Here is a 22,216-nt window from a genome sequence, read left to right as displayed (position 1 = left end):
TCTCCAATAAAAAGTCTGAGCATTAAACCAATGCTCAACGATAGTCATTTTTCATACAAGGTTCTGTGATTTGGATAGCATCAAAAATAGCCATTGCTCCGGGGCTATACATGCAGAGTGGTACAAGAAGCTGATAAATAAGTCTAGCTAACTTCAACCATGACATGTGGGGGACCAGTAATGAATACATTTCCGGAATCAGTTTGCAAAATCACCTGAGCATGAACAGCTGTGTGGAAATCAGTAGGATAAAGAAGTCTGATCATCTTAAGGGGATTTGTGGCAAATCGGTATATTTTTTATGGCTTGGTTCATAGTTCTAATGTATTGTTATCCTGGTCTAACATGATCTATAGTGATTAAACCTCCAGGTTTAGATGCTTAGTCACAGTGGATTGAAATTTACAGAATTTTTTTGGTGAATAGGATACATTTTATGTTTAAAGCTTTCATCTGTTACTCTGAAAAGTGGACTCCAATGGTTCACCCCATAGGTCCCTGTGTATCTCCAGAGTGTAGATCAGTTTCCCGTGAACAGTTGTGGTAAAAGCACTACGAATATGAGAAGGCAATAATCCCTATTGCTTACTACTGTGTGAATTTTGTCGAGTACTTCAACAAGGGCATTTCTAAACTCACCTTGGTCTGAAACCTCTCTGATAATTTGCAAAGAGATTTTCCTTGTAAATACATTTGAATAATTGAACAGAAGCCAGTTTTTCAGTGCTCTTCCCTCGCTCTGGATGTTTTATAACTGTGCAGTAGGTAATGGTTTCTTCAAAAATGGCATTATTTGACAACGTTTAAGCTATAGGGAAACATTTGTGTTGCAGGGAAGAATTTATAATTTGACTGATTTATATCATTTTTATTGCATTTGAGGAAAATTGTACACCAGTGGTTCCCAACCTTTTGATTTCTCTGGACCCCCACTTTAACATTAATGGAACCCAGGGACCCCCACTGAATCATCATGGGAATCCGGGGACCCCCACCTGAGTCATTAATGGAAGCTGGGGAACCAATTTGTCAATATTTTTTAATACTTTTTAATTTTCTAGGCTCTCGCGGACCCCCTGCGATGGCTTTGCGGACCCCCAGGGGTCCCCGGACCACAGGTTGGGAACCACTGTTGTACACAATTAAAAACGATATCAAAGGCGAAATACAGGTTTTGTTATATCTCACACTGAAATTGTGAATTTTATCAAACATTATTTAGTTGAAAACCAGTTGTTTGAAAAATGACAATGATCTAAAGTTCAATTTCTCCTTTTTCTTGAAATAAAGATTTTGAATGGTGATTTGTCGGGGAATACTGTTTCAGATCCCAACAATTCATTGCTTTCCCAGGCTGCGATCAAATAACAGGTACCCTAGTTTTCACAACACAAAATCTTACATCTGAGAAATACTTAATTTCAATTAAAACATTTTTACAGGGTTCATCATGGATCATCTTACAGAAACTAATGACAAAGTGAAAAAGTATGATTCCCACGCTTCCACCTCTACATATGTTTTCCAAAGTCACCACTAAACACATAATTACCACAAACAGATCCACTGAACCCAACTGTAAAACAGCTAATCTCCACATCGGCATGCTAATGGTGAAACATTAAAAGATTTCTAGTGTTTGCAACAAATAAATACATAGGCCCTCATTACGACAGGGCTGTGGTGGTGGTCTCACCGCCGGCGACCACCAAATTGGCCAAACCGCCGATACTCCCCCCCTCCCGCTGCTTTTCCTTGGTCCACCGGGCTGGAGGCGACCCCCTCCAGTACGGCGGATACCGTAATGCCACTAGCGATATTACGACACGGGATACCACCAGCATTTTTCTGGCGGTCGCTCCACCAGACAAAGCTGCTGGTCATGTATCCTTGCGATAGCTGTCGGCAGGATACACTCGACACAAGTAAACATACCCGCCATCAGGACACCTCCACGCCGTATTACTTGTTGTAGTACAGCGTGTGGCGTCCTTTTGCCGTGGCGTGCCGGCAGTGGAAACACCTCTACACTACCGACCTCCAGCATGACTGGTGTCAGAATTCGGCCCGATTTTGGGTGGAATTTCAAAATCAGTTGTAATAGGGCAGTCTTAAGACTACCAGCACTGGCGGTCTTTAGGTGCCCGTGGCTTAGGCGGTCTTACGAAAAGACCGCGAAGTCGTAATGAGGGCCATAATGTACAGTACTCCTGTATAAATGACTAAATTCAAACTTGCAAGTCGTTGAATAAACCAATGCCGTTATATGCTACTCCCAATTAAATATAGCGTACAACACTAAATTTGTTGATTCAAGTAGTAATTACACTTTTATTTCATCATTGTAGGTGACCAGGGATACCTGTATCCAGCATTCTATCACATATACAGACAAATTTTGCTGTGAAGAAATTAATTTACGTATTCACTAAGTCAAGAATAAAATGACACAATTGTACACTAAAAAAAGGTTTCATTATAAACAAGCATTTGCAATGCAATAGGTCTTTTATTTGCAAGAGTTAGAGCTATTTGGATTGTAAATGGCAATGTCTTTTACGTATAGTTTTTTGGTTTGGTTTCACTCAAGGGCCTCGTACCCACAAAGTGATCTAAAGCAATGGTTTTGGTAAAAGAAGAGATCTATCCTAATGTCATTGTGTTGAACCAGGACGCAAAAAAAAAAATTGTGTGATAATGGGCAAAAGCACCTTGCCTCCGATTTTAAGCATGCAGAATGACTGTAGATTGGTTCTGGGGGCCTCTGTGCAGTACTGTCTCATTATCCATGAGCATATCTATATTATTGTCCCAGTTAATCCAAAATGCCAACGTCTCTAGACTCGATTAGAGCATTACAATTTTAGAAACTTACGTAGAACTCTTAACATTGCTATGCGTTCAGAGGTTTTCGCAAATAAATTAATTGTAAAATAAGTAAAAATAAAACTGGTTTTACAGACAGCTCATGCACGCTGCTTTGGCTCAACCTAAAAATGAGCACTGTGATGAAGAGCTCACAGTTGATGAAGATCACAGGTAAATATTGGTTTAATTCACAGGCACTCATAAATGCAGCTAACTATAAACTACCTTTGAGAAGATTTAAGGTCAGCGTTCATCCATCCACACGGTTTATAAAATGATTATGCAAGAAACCAAATACAAACAAACAATACATATTAAGAGGAAGGACTGACAGAAATATGGAGGTGGCAGGGATCAACACAATTGGTTATCGAAATAAAAATAAAAAGCCTTCCACTCTGCCTCTTTACCTTACACAGGTGAGGTTGCAGGTACCTCAGTTCACGTAGGACAGAGGGGTGTATTTTTTACCAGTCTTCCAGCAGTCACAGAGAGGAATTCCCTGGTGTCAGATCTCCCTGCACCAGTGGGTGTGTACATCAGGTGTCAAAAGGGGGGTTTTGTGGGCAGAGAACATCTGAGCATATATATATATAATAATCAGGTGTAACCGAATCCCTTCAAACACCAAGTGCACCTTTGGAAAACAATGACTCGCACATCTTACGAAGCACCGCAGAGGCCCCAGCTAGCACCAAGGCACAAGAATTTCCACACTGTACAACATCGCCTGTTTCAAGAAAACATGGTAAAAGGAGGGGCATTCAACACTTCACAAAGTAGAACACACGATTGGGAGAAAGTTGTGAATAAGCGCACAGTTTGTCTGATCGGAAGCGGTTTATAGCATGTTTGTTGAACACTTACAGCACATGCAGTAACCCTGTTAAATGGCAGTTTTTGTTTTAATGGATGACAAAAAGGGGAAGGTATTAGCATGGGACCTAAATGTAAGCAATGTGGCATCACAGTCAGAGCTGCTGACTTTGGTACTGGAGAACGAGTCTTGGTGTCGGCTCAACATCTTGCTATTCTGGGCAGATCACTTAATCTCTCCGTGGCAGGGACTATAAATATAAAATTAATTGTGGGAGAGGTACAGGGCAAGCGGGAGGAGAGTAATTGGTTTCTGAAGCACAGCGGCAGAACTGGAATGGGGCAAAGAGCTCAGGGGGAATAGGAGGGGAGTAGAAGAAAGTACCTACATCGCAGCGGACGGCCACTGATCAAGTGGAATTAATCTTTACTAGGCCGGTGCTCCTCAGCTATGAACGGGAGTGATGTATCCGGGTGTGTGAACCAATTAGTAGGCAGCAAAGAAGAGCGACACTGGAGTCAACCTGTGGTAAGCAGCAGGTGGGATCGAGATCCTTTATCGAATACAGCAGATCTTGCAGATGGTGCATGCATGCTGCCTAGGCTCGACCTAAATAGGACATGCATTTTCACTGTCATTGTAGAAACACTTTAGAACAAGCATTGCCAAAGCCAATAAGTCTCGCCTATGTAGGAGCTATTGGCTTTGCCAATGTGTTTTAGCCAGGTTACTCACCAGTGTGGCTGCTGTTCAGCACGGCTGAAAGTTAGTGGCATATAAGAGAGTAGTGTGGAGTGTCTTAGAGTGGAATGGCGAAGAAGGGAGTAGAGTGTTGTAGAGTGGAAATCGGAAAAGTGAGTTTTAAGACTTCAGATTAGAGGTATATGGCAGTGACCATTTTTTCTACAGGGTTGGTTGCTTTTATGTAACTGTACACGACCCACTCACATTTTATTGTGTCTGTCTGCCCCAATTGTTGTATATTAGTGAGGAAAAGATGGCTAAAATTGAATGGGTGTCTAGTTCATCATTACTGGAAAACATATGATTAATCTTGATCATAACGAAGAAGTATTAACCAAAGTACTGAAAGGCCGATTGCAGGAAAAAGATCCTTTACTCTTGTGGAGAAATTAATATAAAAGTGATGATGCGTTAAATGGATTGCTTAGAAGTTAAGAAAAGGTTCAAAGTTTTAAGGCAGTACCCAATGCAGAAGTAGACCTAAAGCGATCGAGAAAATGGACAATCGATAGGACCCCTTTCAAACATTGGCGTGTGACTGGGAATTACTCAGTGGACAGTTGTTACTTTACAATAAGATACTAAATGCTCTTCCACAGCTGTGGCGCATTGGCACCACAAAGCCCATGACACATGTACTGATTCAGATGCTCAATACGATGGGTGATGCCCATCAGATGGTTTCCTGGCTCTATAAGGCTGTCTTGGAATGTACAGGAGTGTCCCTGCAGCCCTTAAGGGACAAGCAGGAGGGCATGGTCGGCCGTGAATTCAATGATAAAAAATGTCAGAGGGCCCTCAAATGCCAGAGCAAAGTATCTCAAAATACCAGTTTCAGGGAAATCCAGTTAAATATAGTGCGTAGGGCCTATCGTAGTCCTCACAAATTATGCTAGGTTTATCTGAGTACCCCTGCAACGTGCCCCGGGTGTAGGAATGTAGAAGCCCACTTCCACCATTTGCTCTGGGATTGCCTGATCCTAAAAGACTATTGGCAGGCAGTTGTAACTGCAACACAGTGGGGATGAAAAACTTAGGGATGATTGTGATCAGTCTGTCAGGTATGCACACACAATCCAAAGGGAATAAAGTTGCCACAGAGTTTATAGAGCTAGTGTTACTGCCGGTGAAAAGAGCCTTAGAAGGATATGGGAGGCATTTGCACCTCCTACAGTAGATACCTAGAACAAAGAAGTGCTATACTGGGTTGACACTGAAAGTAGTATTCTCCAGAGAGAAGAGCCAAAGAACCTCATCAAAAGGCCGATTGCAGACTGCTGGGAGGTGATGGTCCCCAAATTTAAGGCAGGCAGGAGCAACAATGATAGACAACTTGAGACTCGAGGTTGCAGCCAACTAGGCAATACCCAGTGACCTATTGACGTAAGGTAGAAGAAAACTAGCTCTGAAGATGCCACACCTATATATGAAATGATAACTGGAGAAAGGTTGTCTATGTAGATTGATATTTCAGCATGACAGCACTAGGATATTGTAATGCAACTATCCAAGCAAAAATATGGAAGACTCCATTGCAAACAAATATGAGTAATTTCTTTTAGTTCCTGATCAGATCGTGAATAAGGTAAAGGCATATAAGAGAGGAAATATTGTGGATAATCTTTTCAAACGCTTGTTCTTGTCATTATAAATGGAAGACATCCTAGTAATCAGTTCAGGCATAGTAGGTCAGTAATTTTTACTCTTTCTCACTATTAGATTATTTGGCAAACTTAGCACAATTTTTTCCATTGTTTACAAATATGGAAGTGGGGTAAATTGAGAGTTGATCTCCACCCACTGAAACATCTGATTCCTTAAAACAAGAATGAGCATGACTTCAGTGTTGGTGGAACTAAATTAAAGAAAAAAAACTTGAATAAAATGTATTAGTCAGCTTAGGTTCAAAATCTATGCACCCAAGAACACATGGAAATTAATGGGATACTGATTGCTAGCAAAATTATAAATGTGTACAATGTCTTTATTGTTGAGCTGAGAACTTCACTTTCTGTGGAGAACAGGAATTGAAGAAAAGTGAAGTGTACAAAATAATGATATCCAGAAAGTGGAAAGCGGTTTAATAAACAAATTTGAGAAGCTTTCACAATTGACATCTCTTAGAAGGCTAAGTAATAAAAAGCATACTAAGCAGTTTCATAGAACACTGAGGATGACTAATTATTATTAAAGGAAAACTTCAGTTCCAGCCTGATTTCAGCTGTCAGAATTAATTAAAAGAAAAAGCTCTGGGGCCTAGCACAAATATGACACTTCCTCCAGTATCTAAAAAAGACTGGGTTGCATTCTTAACAGCAATGTATATACTCAGTGGATGTGATTCAGAGACCCGTGCCCTCAAATGATTTAGAATTAACAGTAATAAAAGAAAAAGTAAAGCAGATTCTGTGGTTTCTTTAGGGGAAAAAAGGTGTGTTCCTAACTTAAGGAAGGAATTGGAATTTCTTTTTTTATGTTTAACTTTTTTCATTGAAAGACAAATAGATAATAAATAACACATACATGCGAGTCTACAGAAAAGGATAAATTATCAGTTACATACAAAATATAATAGTATGTTGGAATATGACCATCAAAATGAAATTATTTAACATAAACTAATAACTTTGTAAGTAAAATTGAGCTCAAAGGCATAATAAAGATAAAGGTGGTCATTCTAACCCTGGTGGTAAAAACCACCAGGGCGAATGACCGCGGTAGCACCGCCAACAGGCTGGCGGTGCTCCGCTGGGCATTCTGACCGCGGCGGTTCAGCCGCGGCCAGAAACGGAAAGTCGGCGGTGTACCGCCGACTTTCCGCTGCCCTTGAGAATCCTCCATGGCGGCGGAGCGCGCTCCGCCGCCATGGGGATTCTGACACCCCCTACCGCCATCCTGTTCCTGGCGGGTCTCCCGCCAGGAACAGGATGGCGGTAGGGGGTGCCACGGGGCCCCTGGGGGCCCCTGCAATGCCCATGCCAATGGCATGGGCACTGCAGGGGCCCCCGTAAGAGGGCCCCACTATGTATTTCAGTGTCTGCTATGCAGACACTGAAATACGCGACGGGTGCCACTGCACCCGTCGCACCTTCCCACTCCGCCGGCTCCATTCGGAGCCGACGTCCTCGTGGGAAGGCTGTTTCCCACTGGGCTGGCGGGCGGCCTTTTGGCGGTCGCCCGCCAGCCCAGTGGGAAACCCAGAATGACCGCCGCGGTCTTTCGACCGCGGTACGAGCCGCCCGCCAACATCAGAATCAGGCCCAAAGTATCTTTTATTTTGTGAAGAAGGAAAAGAAACAGAAGTAGAAAGAAGAATGTAAAATAGAAAAGAAAATAGAAAGAAGAATAAGCTCGAAAAAAGTTAACGGGAAGAGTAAAAAGAGTGTAATCTATAAAACAAAAAGACAGTAAATGAAATTAACCAGTTACCAGGATATAATCTTAATATGTTACATACTGGTAAGGAACACAGATTATAAATGAGAAATATAGTCTCAAGCTGTATTTATCATGTGCATCACTTATGTGATACAGAAATAGACTGGGCATGTTATGTTAGACAGATAAATAGTAACTGGTACCCAAAAACTATCATGTTTAGTAGTGGATAATTCAGGAAAGGAAATAGGAGTTGCATCAATTAGTATCTGAGAGACAGTGAATATTAATGCATCACCCCAGTCGTCCAAAACAAAATCCTCTCACTCTTTTTATTCATCTACTGTTCTAAATGGGACTGTTAAAAATGTTGTATCATTGCAGGATGTTATGCTAGTCATATAGGTGACAACCAATTATGGTAACAGTGTATCGCTGTTATTATGAGTTATGAACAATGTGGTTACATATTAGATCCTTGCCGAATGGGGTTGGAGATACTGCTGGTCTGATGCATATGATCCATGTTTTTATTTACAGGTATCATCAGCCTCCACTCAGGAGAACAATGGTCATTCTTATTTCACGAATGTTTGTTTGTTTTGTTTTTATCTTCAATTGTTGTTATAAACTCAACAAAAGAGTTTTAATTAAAAAAATGTTGTATCATAGGTAAATTGTGAATCAAATACAGTGTTAATATATTACAAGCATGTGAGTTTGTTGGTGGTACCTGGAAGAACACGGCTGGATGAAGATCCTTCTCCTACCTTGCCGCGCAGACCTGGAAAATGCTGTCGCTTCACCTCAGGCAGTCTCCCTCACTGGCAAAGTTCACGAAGGACCTCAAGACCTAGCTCTTTGACTGATCCATGACCCCCCCCACTAGCGCCTTGAGACCTCCACCCCTCCACTTCCCCTGGTGATAAGTCGCGCTATAGAAATATCCGATTGATTGAACATGCCAATCTTAAGCAGGCTAGACATGAAGTGTATATGAGAAAATGGAGAGCTCAGGGAAAGTTCCATTCGTTTTAAAAGTGGATCAAGCAAAAGACATTGAATCTGTTGGAGACTGTACGCTTTACGGTGTCTAACAAGATCTGGAAAATTAACACCGCCATTGATCTTGGATGATTTCAGTCTTTCCAGGGAAAGATTAAATCTAGAAATGATTTGGCTGACACCATTCTATATCAAAGCCTTCATTGGAAAAAAACCAATTAACTTTATCAAAAGCTTTTTCTGCATCCTGTGTGATTGTTGTACTAGAATGCTCCAACTTAGATACTTTTTTATTTATATTGAGAAAAGTTTGTGAATTATTCGCTATATTTGGACCTTCAACAAAGCCTGGTGGTTTTGTCTAATTTCAGAGTCAAAGCTTTTGCAAATATGTTACAATCAATATTTATAAATTATTTAGGTCGATAATTCTGGGGCAAAGAGAGATTCTTATGTTTCCAGTTACTGTATAATCTAGAAATTAGCTGATCTTTTTATATAAACTAACATGTAGGGAATTTGATGCATACCATTAAAAGGGGAAATTTTGAAATTAGTTAAATCATGATTTTAACACCCATCTAACTGACCCTTTCAAAATAAATACAAAGGAGACGATTTTTGTGTAAGAGGACACATTTTGGGAATGTTATCATCAGTATTTATCCTATTAGTATCTCTAATTGAACTAGAGTACCATCTCCGTGAACATTTCATCTTTGAAGAGTTCCAATACTGCCTGAGTTCATTCCTATATGTTGCAATATTTATTAAGAGGCAAAATCTCTAATTTCCATATATTAAGCATATATTCTGATTTGTTTTTTTAAATAATGTTGAGCTCAATGAAAAAGGCTGTCAAAGAGAGCTCTGTATTTAACATAGACAACAATATGTCATCAGTGTGAGCTGTTAGTTTAATGAGCTGTTCTTGGATCATGAAACCTGAAAAATCCTCAGAGGATTTAAGTGAAATAAAAAGGGTTTCAATACAAGAATAAAAAGCAATGGAGATATTGGGTTTCCCAGACTGACACCCCATTGCAAAAAATTGAGGCTGAACGCCATTAATTAAAACAGACTATTAAAGTGATTAGTATAATAAGGAGCTAAAGTGAGTAATTCTGGGTAAAAATTATACCATTTTAAACCTTTCATTTGAAAAAGCCATTAAAATCAAAATTGAAAGTTTTTTTCTGCACCAAGAGTGATATATACAATGGAATGGTTAAGTGTGGATGCTTGTTAATTATATTGAGAAAAGGTCGGGAATTATTCGCTATATTTTGACCTTCAGCAAAGCTTGTTGGAGCCCATCCTATAAGGTCTGGCAGTAATGTGTGTAATGTCAGAGGCAAACCTTTTGCAGATATTTTACATTCAGTGTTTATAAATGATAAACGTTGAAAGTTCTGACACAAAGAGGGTTCCTTATCATTCTAAAGGATAAGGCATAATATGGCTTCTGTAATGTATGTAATGAACAATTCCCTAACTTTCAAAGAAAGTTCAGTAGTACCATTGACATTTTTCTTTAATTTAGCATAACCTTTGTCTAAAAGTTCTTCCAAAGCGGTTATTTCAGGAGCATGTAAGTGCTGCTAGTATTTTAAAATGTTTGAAAATGTTGTGTCTTATTTCATTAACTATGGACTTAGTCATATATGTTTCTTTTTTAAACCTAGTAATAGGGAATTAAACCTGTTTTTACCCTGCAGTATTCAGAGTGCAGGGCCTGGATGGAGTATCTGCTCACATACTGGATCATCAACCAAAGTTATTTGCTTTGTTTCTTGAGCCTTCCATGGGGCAGTTAAGAACTGCTGTGCTATAACTGTGAAGAGGAAGCATTAGAATACCAGTAGAATTTATAGGCTGATTACACTTACGGACAGTTCAGGAAAAATGTTTCCAAAACAGTAGTTTGGAAGATTGGCTTACAAAAGCATTTTTAGTACCAGAATTTCAGATTGAGTTTTGAATGGACCACTCCACAATTTGACTGTCTTCTATTGAAATAATTAGTGGACAAAAAAAGCTTTCTATAAAAGAATGCCCCATTATGCTTCCTTATAATGATTTGACCACCATAATTGGCCGTGAAGAAAGATGCAAGTTTGGGCTATTCTCATGTTGTTTTTATCCCAAATAGTAGAACTGCATAAAGACTCGTGGACCAGGATCCTATTACGGGAGAATGCAGCATTGTTGTATAAAATAAACATGCCAAATGGGCTAAGGCAGTGCTGGATATTAGCCTCTCTGCTATTTGTGATATATTTAACTGATGCACCGTTGCTTGATCGGGTAAGTTGCTTTCCACCTATATTGACCCAAGTGACTATACAAAGCCTTTATTATACAGGTGATAATTTACTGTTCAATCTAACCCCAAATGGATTACAATAAACTGGGAATAGGTACAGCGAATAATGCAGACCCAATTATTTAGACATTAGAATAGGAGGGATTGGTATTAAGAAGACAAAAACCCAAAACACTTTACTTGGAAGGCTGGGTGGGATCCCATTTAAAGGTAGCCTCAAATTATTATTACTTAAGGGTGACCAACATCTACAATACATAATTTATACCAGATGTTGACTCTGTTATAGGTTGAACTCTTAATGTAGCTTGGGTCTTCTCTAAGGTAGATGTTGCTGAGTCTTCACTCAATAGAATTATAACATATTATCTAAAAGTAGTGAGTATATTACAGAATGGTTGTGAATTACTAGAATGCAAATATTTCAGTGGAGATGATCAAGAATCATAGGATTTGTCAATGCATTGTAGGTTCGAGTCATCATTCAAGATGAGTTCAACACACCAAGATGGTAGATATTCTGCAGGATCCCTTAGAAGGCCCACAGTGAAGGAAATACATCTGATGGTTGTCCCCCATTAACTCTAACCATCTATCCACTGTGTGCACCAGAAGCTGAGGTTACCAGCTACTCACAAACCTAAAACATTCTTGTCTGGTGTCTACAGTCATTACAAGACAAAAAGAAAATTAGCACTCTTGATCTGTGTCACTGAGGTCAGGGTTGGGCTTTTAGCGATGCAGAAGGCTGGACCTGACCGTTCATAGATGAAATCTGACCAGATATAATCCTTAAGAAGCATGCAAGTGTTCAGCTGATATAGAAATATGTTTTTTCTGTGACAGTGAGTGTGACAGGCAGGCATGAGACTGGAGCTTTCTGCTTACTCACAAGAAGTTGGTGTGGCAGTGAAGTCTGAACGGTCACTGTGCTGTAGGGTGTGTGGGTAATGTGTCCACACTTCCACTGCAGACTTTGACCACTTTCCTTCCTGGCATGAGAAGCAGTATCGTAGGCATTCTCACCTAAAGCTGAAATGGTGAAGTTGTAGAGAATCGTACCGTCCTGTGAACATGCATCATTAACTGTGTGGTGTCACAAATTTTACCAGTTAAGCCAAAGCACTCAGCCAACATGCTAAATCTCATTCTGTCGCCTAAGAAAAGAAAAATCCTGGAGTAGTCGCTGTAGAAACAAGTACTGTTAAAGTCAGTAAGTCTGACTTCGGGAAGCTGGTGCTGTGGTTATTTTGTTTTCAATTTTTTATTGCAGTCTTATGCCACAAAAAGAAAACCTCATTCTTAAATGTGGCGAATTCTGTGAAAATAGGTAATTAAAGCAAATATTTGACCCATCACACATAATTTTTATACAGAGGTATAGTTTTTAGTTTATTGCTTATCACAGTAAAATATGATTCTTCTTGGTGAAAAGAAAATGCATAACTTTCTTTGAATTATTGTAACCCGAAGACATAGTTTAAACATAGAAGGGTGACTAAAAAATATTTCAAAACGGTATAGGACGGAACCCAACCCTTCCACTGAATTTCTGTCCATTTTAGGTAGGTGTGCATCTGTGATCAAGTAAAATGCTGTCACTTGCAGTGTAACAGAGACAGTTGGTGAAATTGAACCACTTCTTGCCCTATGTCCAATGCTGTGGTGAGAGGAAACAAAATAGGAACTTCACTTGATCGGACCAGTGGATGAAGAGGACTGACCTTTGAAAGGCTCCTTATGTATGTACATATGTGTATATTTTTTTATTTATGATTCTTTTAGTACATGAGGATGGTGAGACAGCTTCTGTCCCTATGCTTGACTTAAAAAGTACCATTGCCCATAAGGTTAGGGGGCAGATAACCAAACGTGACGCATTCTGACTGGCTTGTAGGAAGGAAGTACATGAGACATATTCGACAAATTGAAATAGCATCATTAATTGATATTTCATCTACCTTACAAACATTTGGTTAAAATGTAGTTGCATTAAGGTACATAACTGAATAATCTGAACATTTAAACATCTTCAAAGGTGGAAATGTTATAACATTATATATGTAACATATCTTATCCTCATACGTTTCTTGTCAAGGAACATTCTGTGATATACATTAATCAGTAATAAAAGAGCATAGGGATCGGTCACATTGCATATTAAATGCCTACTTGTGCATTCATAGTCATGCACAGGAATATTGTGAAGCTCGGCTCTTGTAGGAAATGTACCAAGAAAAGCAATTACCAAACAGCAAGTTACAGTTTCGGCCTATCCATATTGAAACAAAGACGTGAGGCACTTCATTATCTACAGTCTGTGAGGATACAAAAAGGTAGCTCACATAAATACTGTATCCATTTTTCGGTGTAATGTCTACCCAGAGTTGTAGTCAACATCTGTATGATGATTCTGGATTACAAATGCTGAAACCTTTGACGATTATTTGTATGCTAATTCATAATAACCCCATTAAACCCTACAACTTCAAGACCTTCAGAGTTGCAGTCCTATTTTTGTGAGAAATGTAATGCTACAAGATAACTATAACTTGGGTTGGGTTTTTAATAGCACTGATGAGCTCTAACATTCAAATCTTAAGAGCATGCATGGCAAAAATCGCTTAGTGAGTTCATAAATCAGATTGGCAGACTTTGCATTTATTACAGATGCAAAAGCAACTACCAGGTATAGTAGCCAGGTGACTCTTTTTTCAAGAAAAACGATTCCTGACAACAGATCACCAACGCGCTGCGATTTTGTAAGTTTAATGGGTTGAAATGCATGTTTATATGCATTTAAACCAGTGTCCACCTGGAGAAGATTCCTGTGCTTTTACAGCAAGCTAGGATAGAAACTTTATTTCTATTGTGGTTTCCCGCTCCAGTCTGCAAGATAATTGTAGAAGACTTGTTCAAGTTGAGTGTTTAAATTCAGTCTTCCATGTATTTACAGACAGGCGACTATTTTTTCAGAAATCTACGGCCTTGGACACCCAAAGATATTGGTAAAACTAACAGGGATTCGTCAGTGCTTTTTTGCTTACCATGATGAATGAGTGCATCGTTGATGCAGCCCCTCTAGACAGCATAGCTTAATAAATAGACAAACTGAAAAAGAAAGTGGCCATATCACAGCCCCCATGTACATCTTGACGTTTTCTGCCGTAAACCATTAATCAAATCGAATGGAAGTCCCCTAGTTTCCCACATATCCCAAGAAAATTAGGTGGAGCTTCATAAAATGCTGATGTGAAGTCAACAAATAGGACATACAGACACTCTTTCCTTCTACGTTTTATTTATTTCTTCAGAGTGAGATTAAACCAGAAGGTTGATCTACTGTATGTATCGCTTGACAGAGGGCTCCAGTTTCGACAGAACTCAGTTGCCAAAACAGTTTTGAGTACTGTGAAAATTTAAATAAATTGAGAAATATTCCCTTGTAAAACTCTGTTTGAGGATGGCCAATGGCATTTAGTCAGAATCCTTATTTATAACACTCTGAATATAAGATGATTGCTGAATTGGTCATCAAATAGACACTAATACAAAGCTCATGTCTGTTATGTGTGCAAGACATAACTGTTTGTTACTACTCGCTGTAGTGCAACGCACACTGAAATTACAGAAATGTCACACACAAGCATTCTGAAAACTTGCCATTAATGAGGGAGATTCTTATTTGAATTAAGTATATTAGTGGACTGAGGATATACAACACCGTTTAGAATGGGCAGATACATCTTGCAAGGAAGAGGTAATAAGAAAGACAACAGTTTACAGACAGTGTACTTGGTAACACAAATAGCGGGTTGTGGTTGAAGTCACAGAGTTGGGAAAATAGTGTATAAGAAGTGACGTGCCTCTCTGGTCAGCTTTAAGCAACTAATATGGCACTACAAGGAAGCGTGGGCTTATGGGTAACTATTACAAGAATTATGATTGGATAAGGACACGAGTGGGGCTGCAGTTAGATGAGTAAATGAGTCTGATTGCAAATGAACGTGTAGGAGTAGGACCACATCACAGTGTGTGCCTGTGTTATAAATATCTAAGTTGTTTTGGGATTCAAGGTGACTATTCATGCAAATGAGAGTTATAGCAAGCATTAAGCATACGGCGGCAAATCAGAAATCCAGATATCCATTGGGAGTGGTTATGAAGGAAAACTCGGAGAATTGAAGGGATTCTTTGAAGCAAGCATAGAAACTAATGAAAAATGCCCAACAGAAGCGTTGTGTGTGTCTGCAAAGGAGCAGATGGGTTGAGCTAAGCATATCTGAAGAATTATAAGCTTAAAGTAGACCCCAGTTATGATCTTGAGGGTGTGTGACGCGTGAACCAGAAGTATGGAGCAAGATTAGTTCCTGAATTTATTAATGACACGTCATTACCGAAAGTGTAAATTTTCCGGATTAACTAAGGTGTGGTTGTAAAACAGGTGCTCATGCGTTAAGGAACGTTGCTGTTAATTTAAAGGAAGCCCCTTTCAGGGGAATTGAAAAACAAACTGACTGCACAATGGATTATTGACCCTTGAAAGGCAAAAGAACTCAATGGCAACGTTTGACTACTGATTGCCCCTGGAAAACTGTAAAACTGTGCCGTTATGAGCCAGTTTACCCTTTCCATATATTAATGAGATGGTTGCATTTCATTTATGAAAGGTTTTAAAATGCTAAAGAACAGTTCAAACCCATGCCAAATGGCACCCTGAGTCTAATTTCAACCCCATCTTTCAAACTTGACAAGACTTCAGGCTTTAAGTGTTGTAAAAACTGTGCCTGGGAATTCCAGGAGAGAAAAGAAGACTTTAACAATGCCTGAAGGTAGACATTTGTTAAATGAGCTCTTGACGGTTTTATTCCGTTTCACACATTCAGGTTGAAGTATTTTCATAGGATTAAAAAAGATCATTTTCACAATTACCCATCACAGGACTGAACAATAGTGGACGAATTACAATAGATGTTTTCAGTATTAGGATTTGTGGTAACAGAAGAGGAATGAAGTGAGGGGTTAGTGTAGATATGCTTCACCAAGTTACCAGTTGTGTGGGAGAACGGCAGTGGAGAAACAAAATGTGACTGCTGTCATAGTGCTGTACTGGAAGATGAGATACGAGTTGGGTTTTGAAAATGGCCTTCCAGTGCTCCATTGATTCCTCCCATGTCAACCACTTGGATAAATCGATTGTGATACTCTGCAAGATTTGAGGACTCATCCAATGGTCTGTGCAGGTCTAAAGTAACAAAGGGGAGGCAACAGAGAGAAGAGAAGTGAACAATATGATTCCATTACGGACATGGAAGAAGGACCAGGTGTTTTTTTATTTTTTTTATTTTTTGTAAATGTGTATTTGTGTGTTTTTTTTAAGAGGAGAAGGCATGTTTCCTAGCACCTTCTTGAGCTGGATATGTCTCTGCCAGTGTTTATGTCGTTTATAGCTGTTTCAAAATGTTTAGCGTATACTTCTAGCACAGACGATTTGGACAGCTATCTTGAGATTCCTGCTTTGTAGGTTGGTCCAGTCAGGTCAGGCGAAGTAGCAGCGGGAAGAGTAATCCTCCCTGTGACCAATAATTTAAAGATTGTAGCTCACCTCTGACGTGGAGAGTACGCATCTTTCAATATGGGTGTTTCTCACAAACAGTGGACTTCCTTCCGCCTTATTGACTTGCCCTTCCCCGAATTTCCTTGTGTCTCTTCACTTATTATTTTTCATAATTCTAAAATGCTTTGGATAAGTATTCTTATTTACACCTCATTTGTGGAGTATGTAATCATTTTCTTGTGTGGCGTTTTTTTATCTTTTTCCAAGTGAAACTAAAGATCACTCCCGCGGGTAAACTCAAACTGTTTGTGATTTTAAATCAGATTTTCTCTTTTCATTTGAGCTGTTATGTCTCAAACACACATTTTAATTAGGCGTGTTAAAACATCGTGTAACGCAATTAAATGTGTCGCAGTATTCTGCTGCTGGGGCTTTCTGACAGCTTTCCTATCTGAAGATGTGTTTTTTTTTCTCCGCAGTCCGCCCCATGGAGATGCAAAGACGGGTTCCAGCACTCTTCCACCAGTAAAATCTAAGACCAGCTTCATCGAAGCAGACAAGTACTTCTTACCGTTTGAGTTGGCATGTCAGTCGAAGTGCCCCCGGATTGTTAATACATCTTTAGATTGTCTGCAGGTCTGCATGACGTTCTCTCTTTCTTCGTCGTGAGTTTGTATGTCAGGTTGTGTTTATTGTATGCATCTTTATGAGAAATAGAATAAGTTTTCCTTTTAATCCTAAATCTTTCGGAACTGGTCAAACAAAATGCACATATTTCATGCTTCAGTGACAGGACAGCAGGTCATTCATGAAATTTCAGACGAATGAAGGAAATGTTGATGTGTTGATTTGCACTACATTTGTCTCACTTCAGCTCCTCTCATAATGCACACATTGTCTTCAAAGCTGGTGTCAAACTTTACCTATAATATAACATAAAGCTTAACTCAGTGGTACTTATTTCATTGACATCAGAAGAATGAAAGGCTCTGTGGAACGGTCAGGATTGGAACCTATGACCTTAAGGTCAAACACAGAAACCTGCAGTGGATGCATTAGTCCCCTCAATCACCAGACGCCGCATAAGAATAAACTCGGTTTTCTTTGGGCAAAAACATTGTTACTGTCGTGCCCCATTTCCTCATTACTATCCCATTTCTTCAAGACCATGCTAATCTGCCTCCCTGGAAACCTGCATTTCCCTAAACTAAGACAAAAATGTGCCCTATTTTAAACAACCCCAGCCTCCGTGGATTTTGATTATATATTGGGTCAACCCTCACCCTAAAACAAGCAAACAACTTATTTCCTATGTCCTTTTGGGACAGAATTCCACACAGTGTTCAACCTATCTCTCTTCTGTTTCTTTTTAGGGTTTGGGAGGGCAAGACCCATTTGAATGTTGCAGGCCCTGCAGGGGTTTGTCTGAATGCTCTGGAAAGATTGTGCCCTTTGGTGCTTCTCTATAGATACTGAGGCCGGTAGCCCCAAATATACTGCAAAATGCTCAACCTATATCTTGGTGATTAAACCTACACAGATACACCTTGTGTGTGCAAACCAGTGTTTGCCTGTCACTTTTATGGTGATCTACACAAGAGGGCTTGGTAAAACTGGTCTCCAGTATTCTCCCGGCTTGCTCACCCACCTTTAGACACAATGAGTCTCACTCTCAGGTATAGGGCTGACCACACCTATGAGATTTTAGTTGGGCAGATTCCAGTGAATATTAAATAGTGTTGGAGAAGAGATTCGATTTTTGGCATGTGGCAAAAGTTTGGTTATTATTTCACTAATTTAGTTCTCTTAGCATGAACATGACCCAAGTGCTTTTTATTGCTTTCCTGAAGAATCCACATAAAGACATAGATAATACATATAGGTGAACAAATGAGTCACAGCAGGGAAATATACAAGTCAAATCCATCCCCAGTACAGAATAGGTATCCACAGCAAATGGTAGCAAAGAGGGAACAGCAGGTCAATCCAATACTAAGGCGGGGATGAGAAGAAAAACTAGTATGTGCATCATATAAGGCTGGAACCTAGCAAGACCACATTATTTTGTATTTGTTTGTAAGAACCTCACACATACCACTGCTGTCATGCTTCATCATCGAGCCCCATCCTGGTCCCCAAAATCCAGGATGGGCTTGACCAAATTCTGGTAAGCACTTTGGACATTCTCCTGCTGGTATCTTTGAATAAAAATACCTCAGCACACTTAAATATCCCTTCATTTGTAGTGTTCTTGGTATGATTGCAAAATAAAGAAAGAGGGTGCCCATGGAAATAATAATCCTACTCCCTAAAGTATAATGGGCATAGGGTCCAGTACTTTCTTCAGGACTTGATGAGCTGTATGCCACTGAAAAAATTTCATTTCTACATTGACTGTAGATTAGTGTACCTTCAGAGGTACACTAATCTACAGACCAACAGGACCACGCCCCGCCTTCTGCGACACCATCAGCTCGCACACCCTCACCTCCACAGACTACATCCTCCTCAGTGATTTCACCTTTCACTTGGAGAACCTTCAAGACCACAACTCTACCTCCCTCATAGACAACCTCACCAACCTCGGACTCTAACAACTGGTCACCGCACCCACCCACTCAGCAGCACACATGCTCAACGCAATTTTCACCCCAAGCCAACACGTAGCCTACAACCACACCACCAAACTACTCTGGACTGACCACCACTGCGTCCACTTCTCCTTCACCAAACCCCCCACACACCACCATCAACACACCACACCCTACCGCATGTGGAACATAATCCCCACAGAACGCCTGAACTCCCAACTGGCTCACAAACTCCCCCCCCACCAACGACCCCAACACAGGAGCACACAACCTCTCTAAATGGATCACTACCTGCTCAGACACACTAGCCCCCCTCAGAAAACACATCGCCACCCGCAACATCAAGAATGCCCCATGGTTCACCCCCGAACTCCAAGACTCCAAGCGCAAATGCCGCCAAGTAGAGAAAATATGGCGACTACAACCAACTTCTCCACCCTCAAAGCCTCCATCGGCACCCATCACCAACTCATACGCACCACCAAAAGAGATCACTACAAGACACGCCTTGACAACAACCCTCAAAACAGCAAAGATCTCTTCACCATCATTAAAGAGCTAACCAAACCTAAAGCCAGCAACATAGACCCCTCACACACACAGCCCCTATGTGAAGCCCTCTCCAACCACTTCCACCACAAAATCCTGGACATCCACAACAGCTTCATACCACACACACCCCTTACTCACCCAACTCAACCCCCACTCACAACCCCCCCACCATACTCACCACCTGGGCCCCCCTCACACACGAAGAAACCGAAAAAACCATGAACTCCATCCACTCCGGATCCCCCTCCGACCCCTGTCCACATCGCATCTACAACAAAGCCAGCCCAACCATCGCCCCCTTACTCCGTGACATAATCAACTCCTCTTTCGACTCCGCCACCTACCCAGACCCCCGGAAGCACGCGGAAACCACTGCTCTCCTAAAAAAAACAAGGCGACCCGGAGATCCTCTCCAACTATCGCCCCATCTCCCTCCTCCCTTTCCCCGCCAAGGTTGCCGATAAACTAGTCAACGCCCACCTATCCCACTTCCTCGAAGAAAACAACACTCTTGACCCCTCACAATCCGGGTTCCACAAGAACCACAGCACGGAAACCGCCCTCATCGCATGCACTGACAACATCAGGACCAAAGTCGACAAAGGCGAGACCGTCGTACTCATCCTCCTAGACCTCTCCGCAGCCTCTGACACTGTCTGCCACCACACACTCCGCACACGTCTCCACAACATAGGAATTCGCCACAAAGCCTTAGACTGGCTCACCTCGTTCCTCACCGACCGGACCCAGAGAGTCCGCCTTCCACCTTTCCACTCCACCGCTACCAAGATCATCTGCAGAGTCCCCCAGGGGTCCTCCCTCAGCTCCACACTCTTCAACATTTACATGATCCAGCCAACATCCTCCGACCACACAGAATCACTATTCTCTCCTACGCAGATGACACCCAACTCATCCTCTCCCTCACCCGCAACCCTACCACTGCCAAAACCAACCTACACGCTGCTCTCCTCAACACCGCCAACTGGATGACAACTAACCACCTCAAGCTTAACACCAACAAAACCGAGATCATCATCTTCGGCCCCAACAAAACCATATGGGACGACTCCTGGTGGCCCACCGCCCTAGGCCCGCACCCATCCTCGCAAACCACCCACCCAGCCTCGGCATCATCCTGGACCCCTCCCTCTCCATGACACAACAAATCAATGCACTAACCTCCTCCTGGTTCCACACACTCCGCACTCTAAAAAAAAAAAAATCCTTCAAATGGATTACCCCAGAGACCAGGAAGACAGTCACCCATGCAGTCATCAGCAGCAGACTTGACTACAGTAACGCCCTCTACGCCGGCACCACACTCAAACTCAAACGCAAACTCCAGAGAATCCAGAACACAGCCGCACGCCTCGTCCTTGGCCTCCCTGCCATGAACGAATCTCACCACACCTCAGATATCTTCACTGGCTCTCCATAGACAAGAGAATCACTTTCAAGATCCTCATCCATGCACACAAATCCCTCCACAACACCGGCCCGACCTACCTCAACGAAAGAGTGAACTTCCACACTCCCACCTGCAACCTCCGATCAACCGACCTCGCACTAGCTACAGTCCCCCACATCCATCGAACCACCACAGGAGGCAGGGCCTTCTCCTGCCTCGCCCCCACAACCTGGAACTCCCTCCCCACCAACCTCCGCAAAACCAAAGACCTCCTACTCTTCAGAAAAAACCTCAAGACATGGCTGTTCGAACAGTAACCCCCCTCACCCCCACCCACTAGCGCATTGAGACCCTCACGGGTGAGTAGCATGCTCTATAAATTTTTTTGATTGATTGATTGATTTGGAGATGTCAGTTAACCTAACACTATTCTGTCAGGACAAATACACAACATATAACATAAATAGCATGCAAAGGGCAGAGTTGCATTTTCCCTATGACATTCTCTTCCTGGGCCCTTTAAGAGTAAAAAAGAAAATGATGGACTTGTTTTGGTTTCCGACTTCGTATGCACTTCAGTGTGCACTTCCGTAATCACCCCAAAAAGTGAGCAAACAGCACCTTTAAGAAAATAAACAAAGCACAAAACCTTCACAGACATAATGCACAAATATGAAAAAGTGTTTTCTTGTTATCTGTAATCACAAATCTGTGAAACATAGAGGATGCAGTATCACACACACATAATAAAAATAAGCTAGCAACCTGCCCTGGGTTGTCAGGATAATATGCTACATGGGAGGAGTAGGGGCATGCACCTATAGTCAGAAACTCTATTGGTTATGTCAGGAAACATGTAGTGGAGAGAAAGATAAAGGGGAATAATAAACAGTCAATACTCGTGCCTTCCATTATTTCTCTACCTTAGTATGCTTAGACATGGGTCTGTTCTCACTGTGCCGTATAA

At 41.2% G+C, this 22,216-nt stretch overlaps 1 protein-coding gene across 1 annotated transcript in view; it reads left to right on the top strand.

Moving 5' to 3' along the window:
* The window catches only part of ARFGEF1 (ARF guanine nucleotide exchange factor 1), a 961,498-nt gene that overhangs the window by 163,884 nt on the left and 775,398 nt on the right, over positions 1-22,216 (top strand). The window contains exon 3 of the mRNA XM_069220293.1: positions 17,175-17,331. Within this exon, the coding sequence (XP_069076394.1) occupies positions 17,175-17,331 (157 nt within the window). The remainder of the gene's footprint in view (positions 1-17,174; positions 17,332-22,216) is intronic.

The sequence above is a fragment of the Pleurodeles waltl genome, chromosome 2_2, assembly GCF_031143425.1.
Source record: "Pleurodeles waltl isolate 20211129_DDA chromosome 2_2, aPleWal1.hap1.20221129, whole genome shotgun sequence".
NCBI classification, from domain to species: Eukaryota; Metazoa; Chordata; class Amphibia; order Caudata; family Salamandridae; genus Pleurodeles; species Pleurodeles waltl.
Note: the sequence above shows the minus strand (reverse complement) of the source record. Positions and strands in the feature narration are given on the sequence as shown.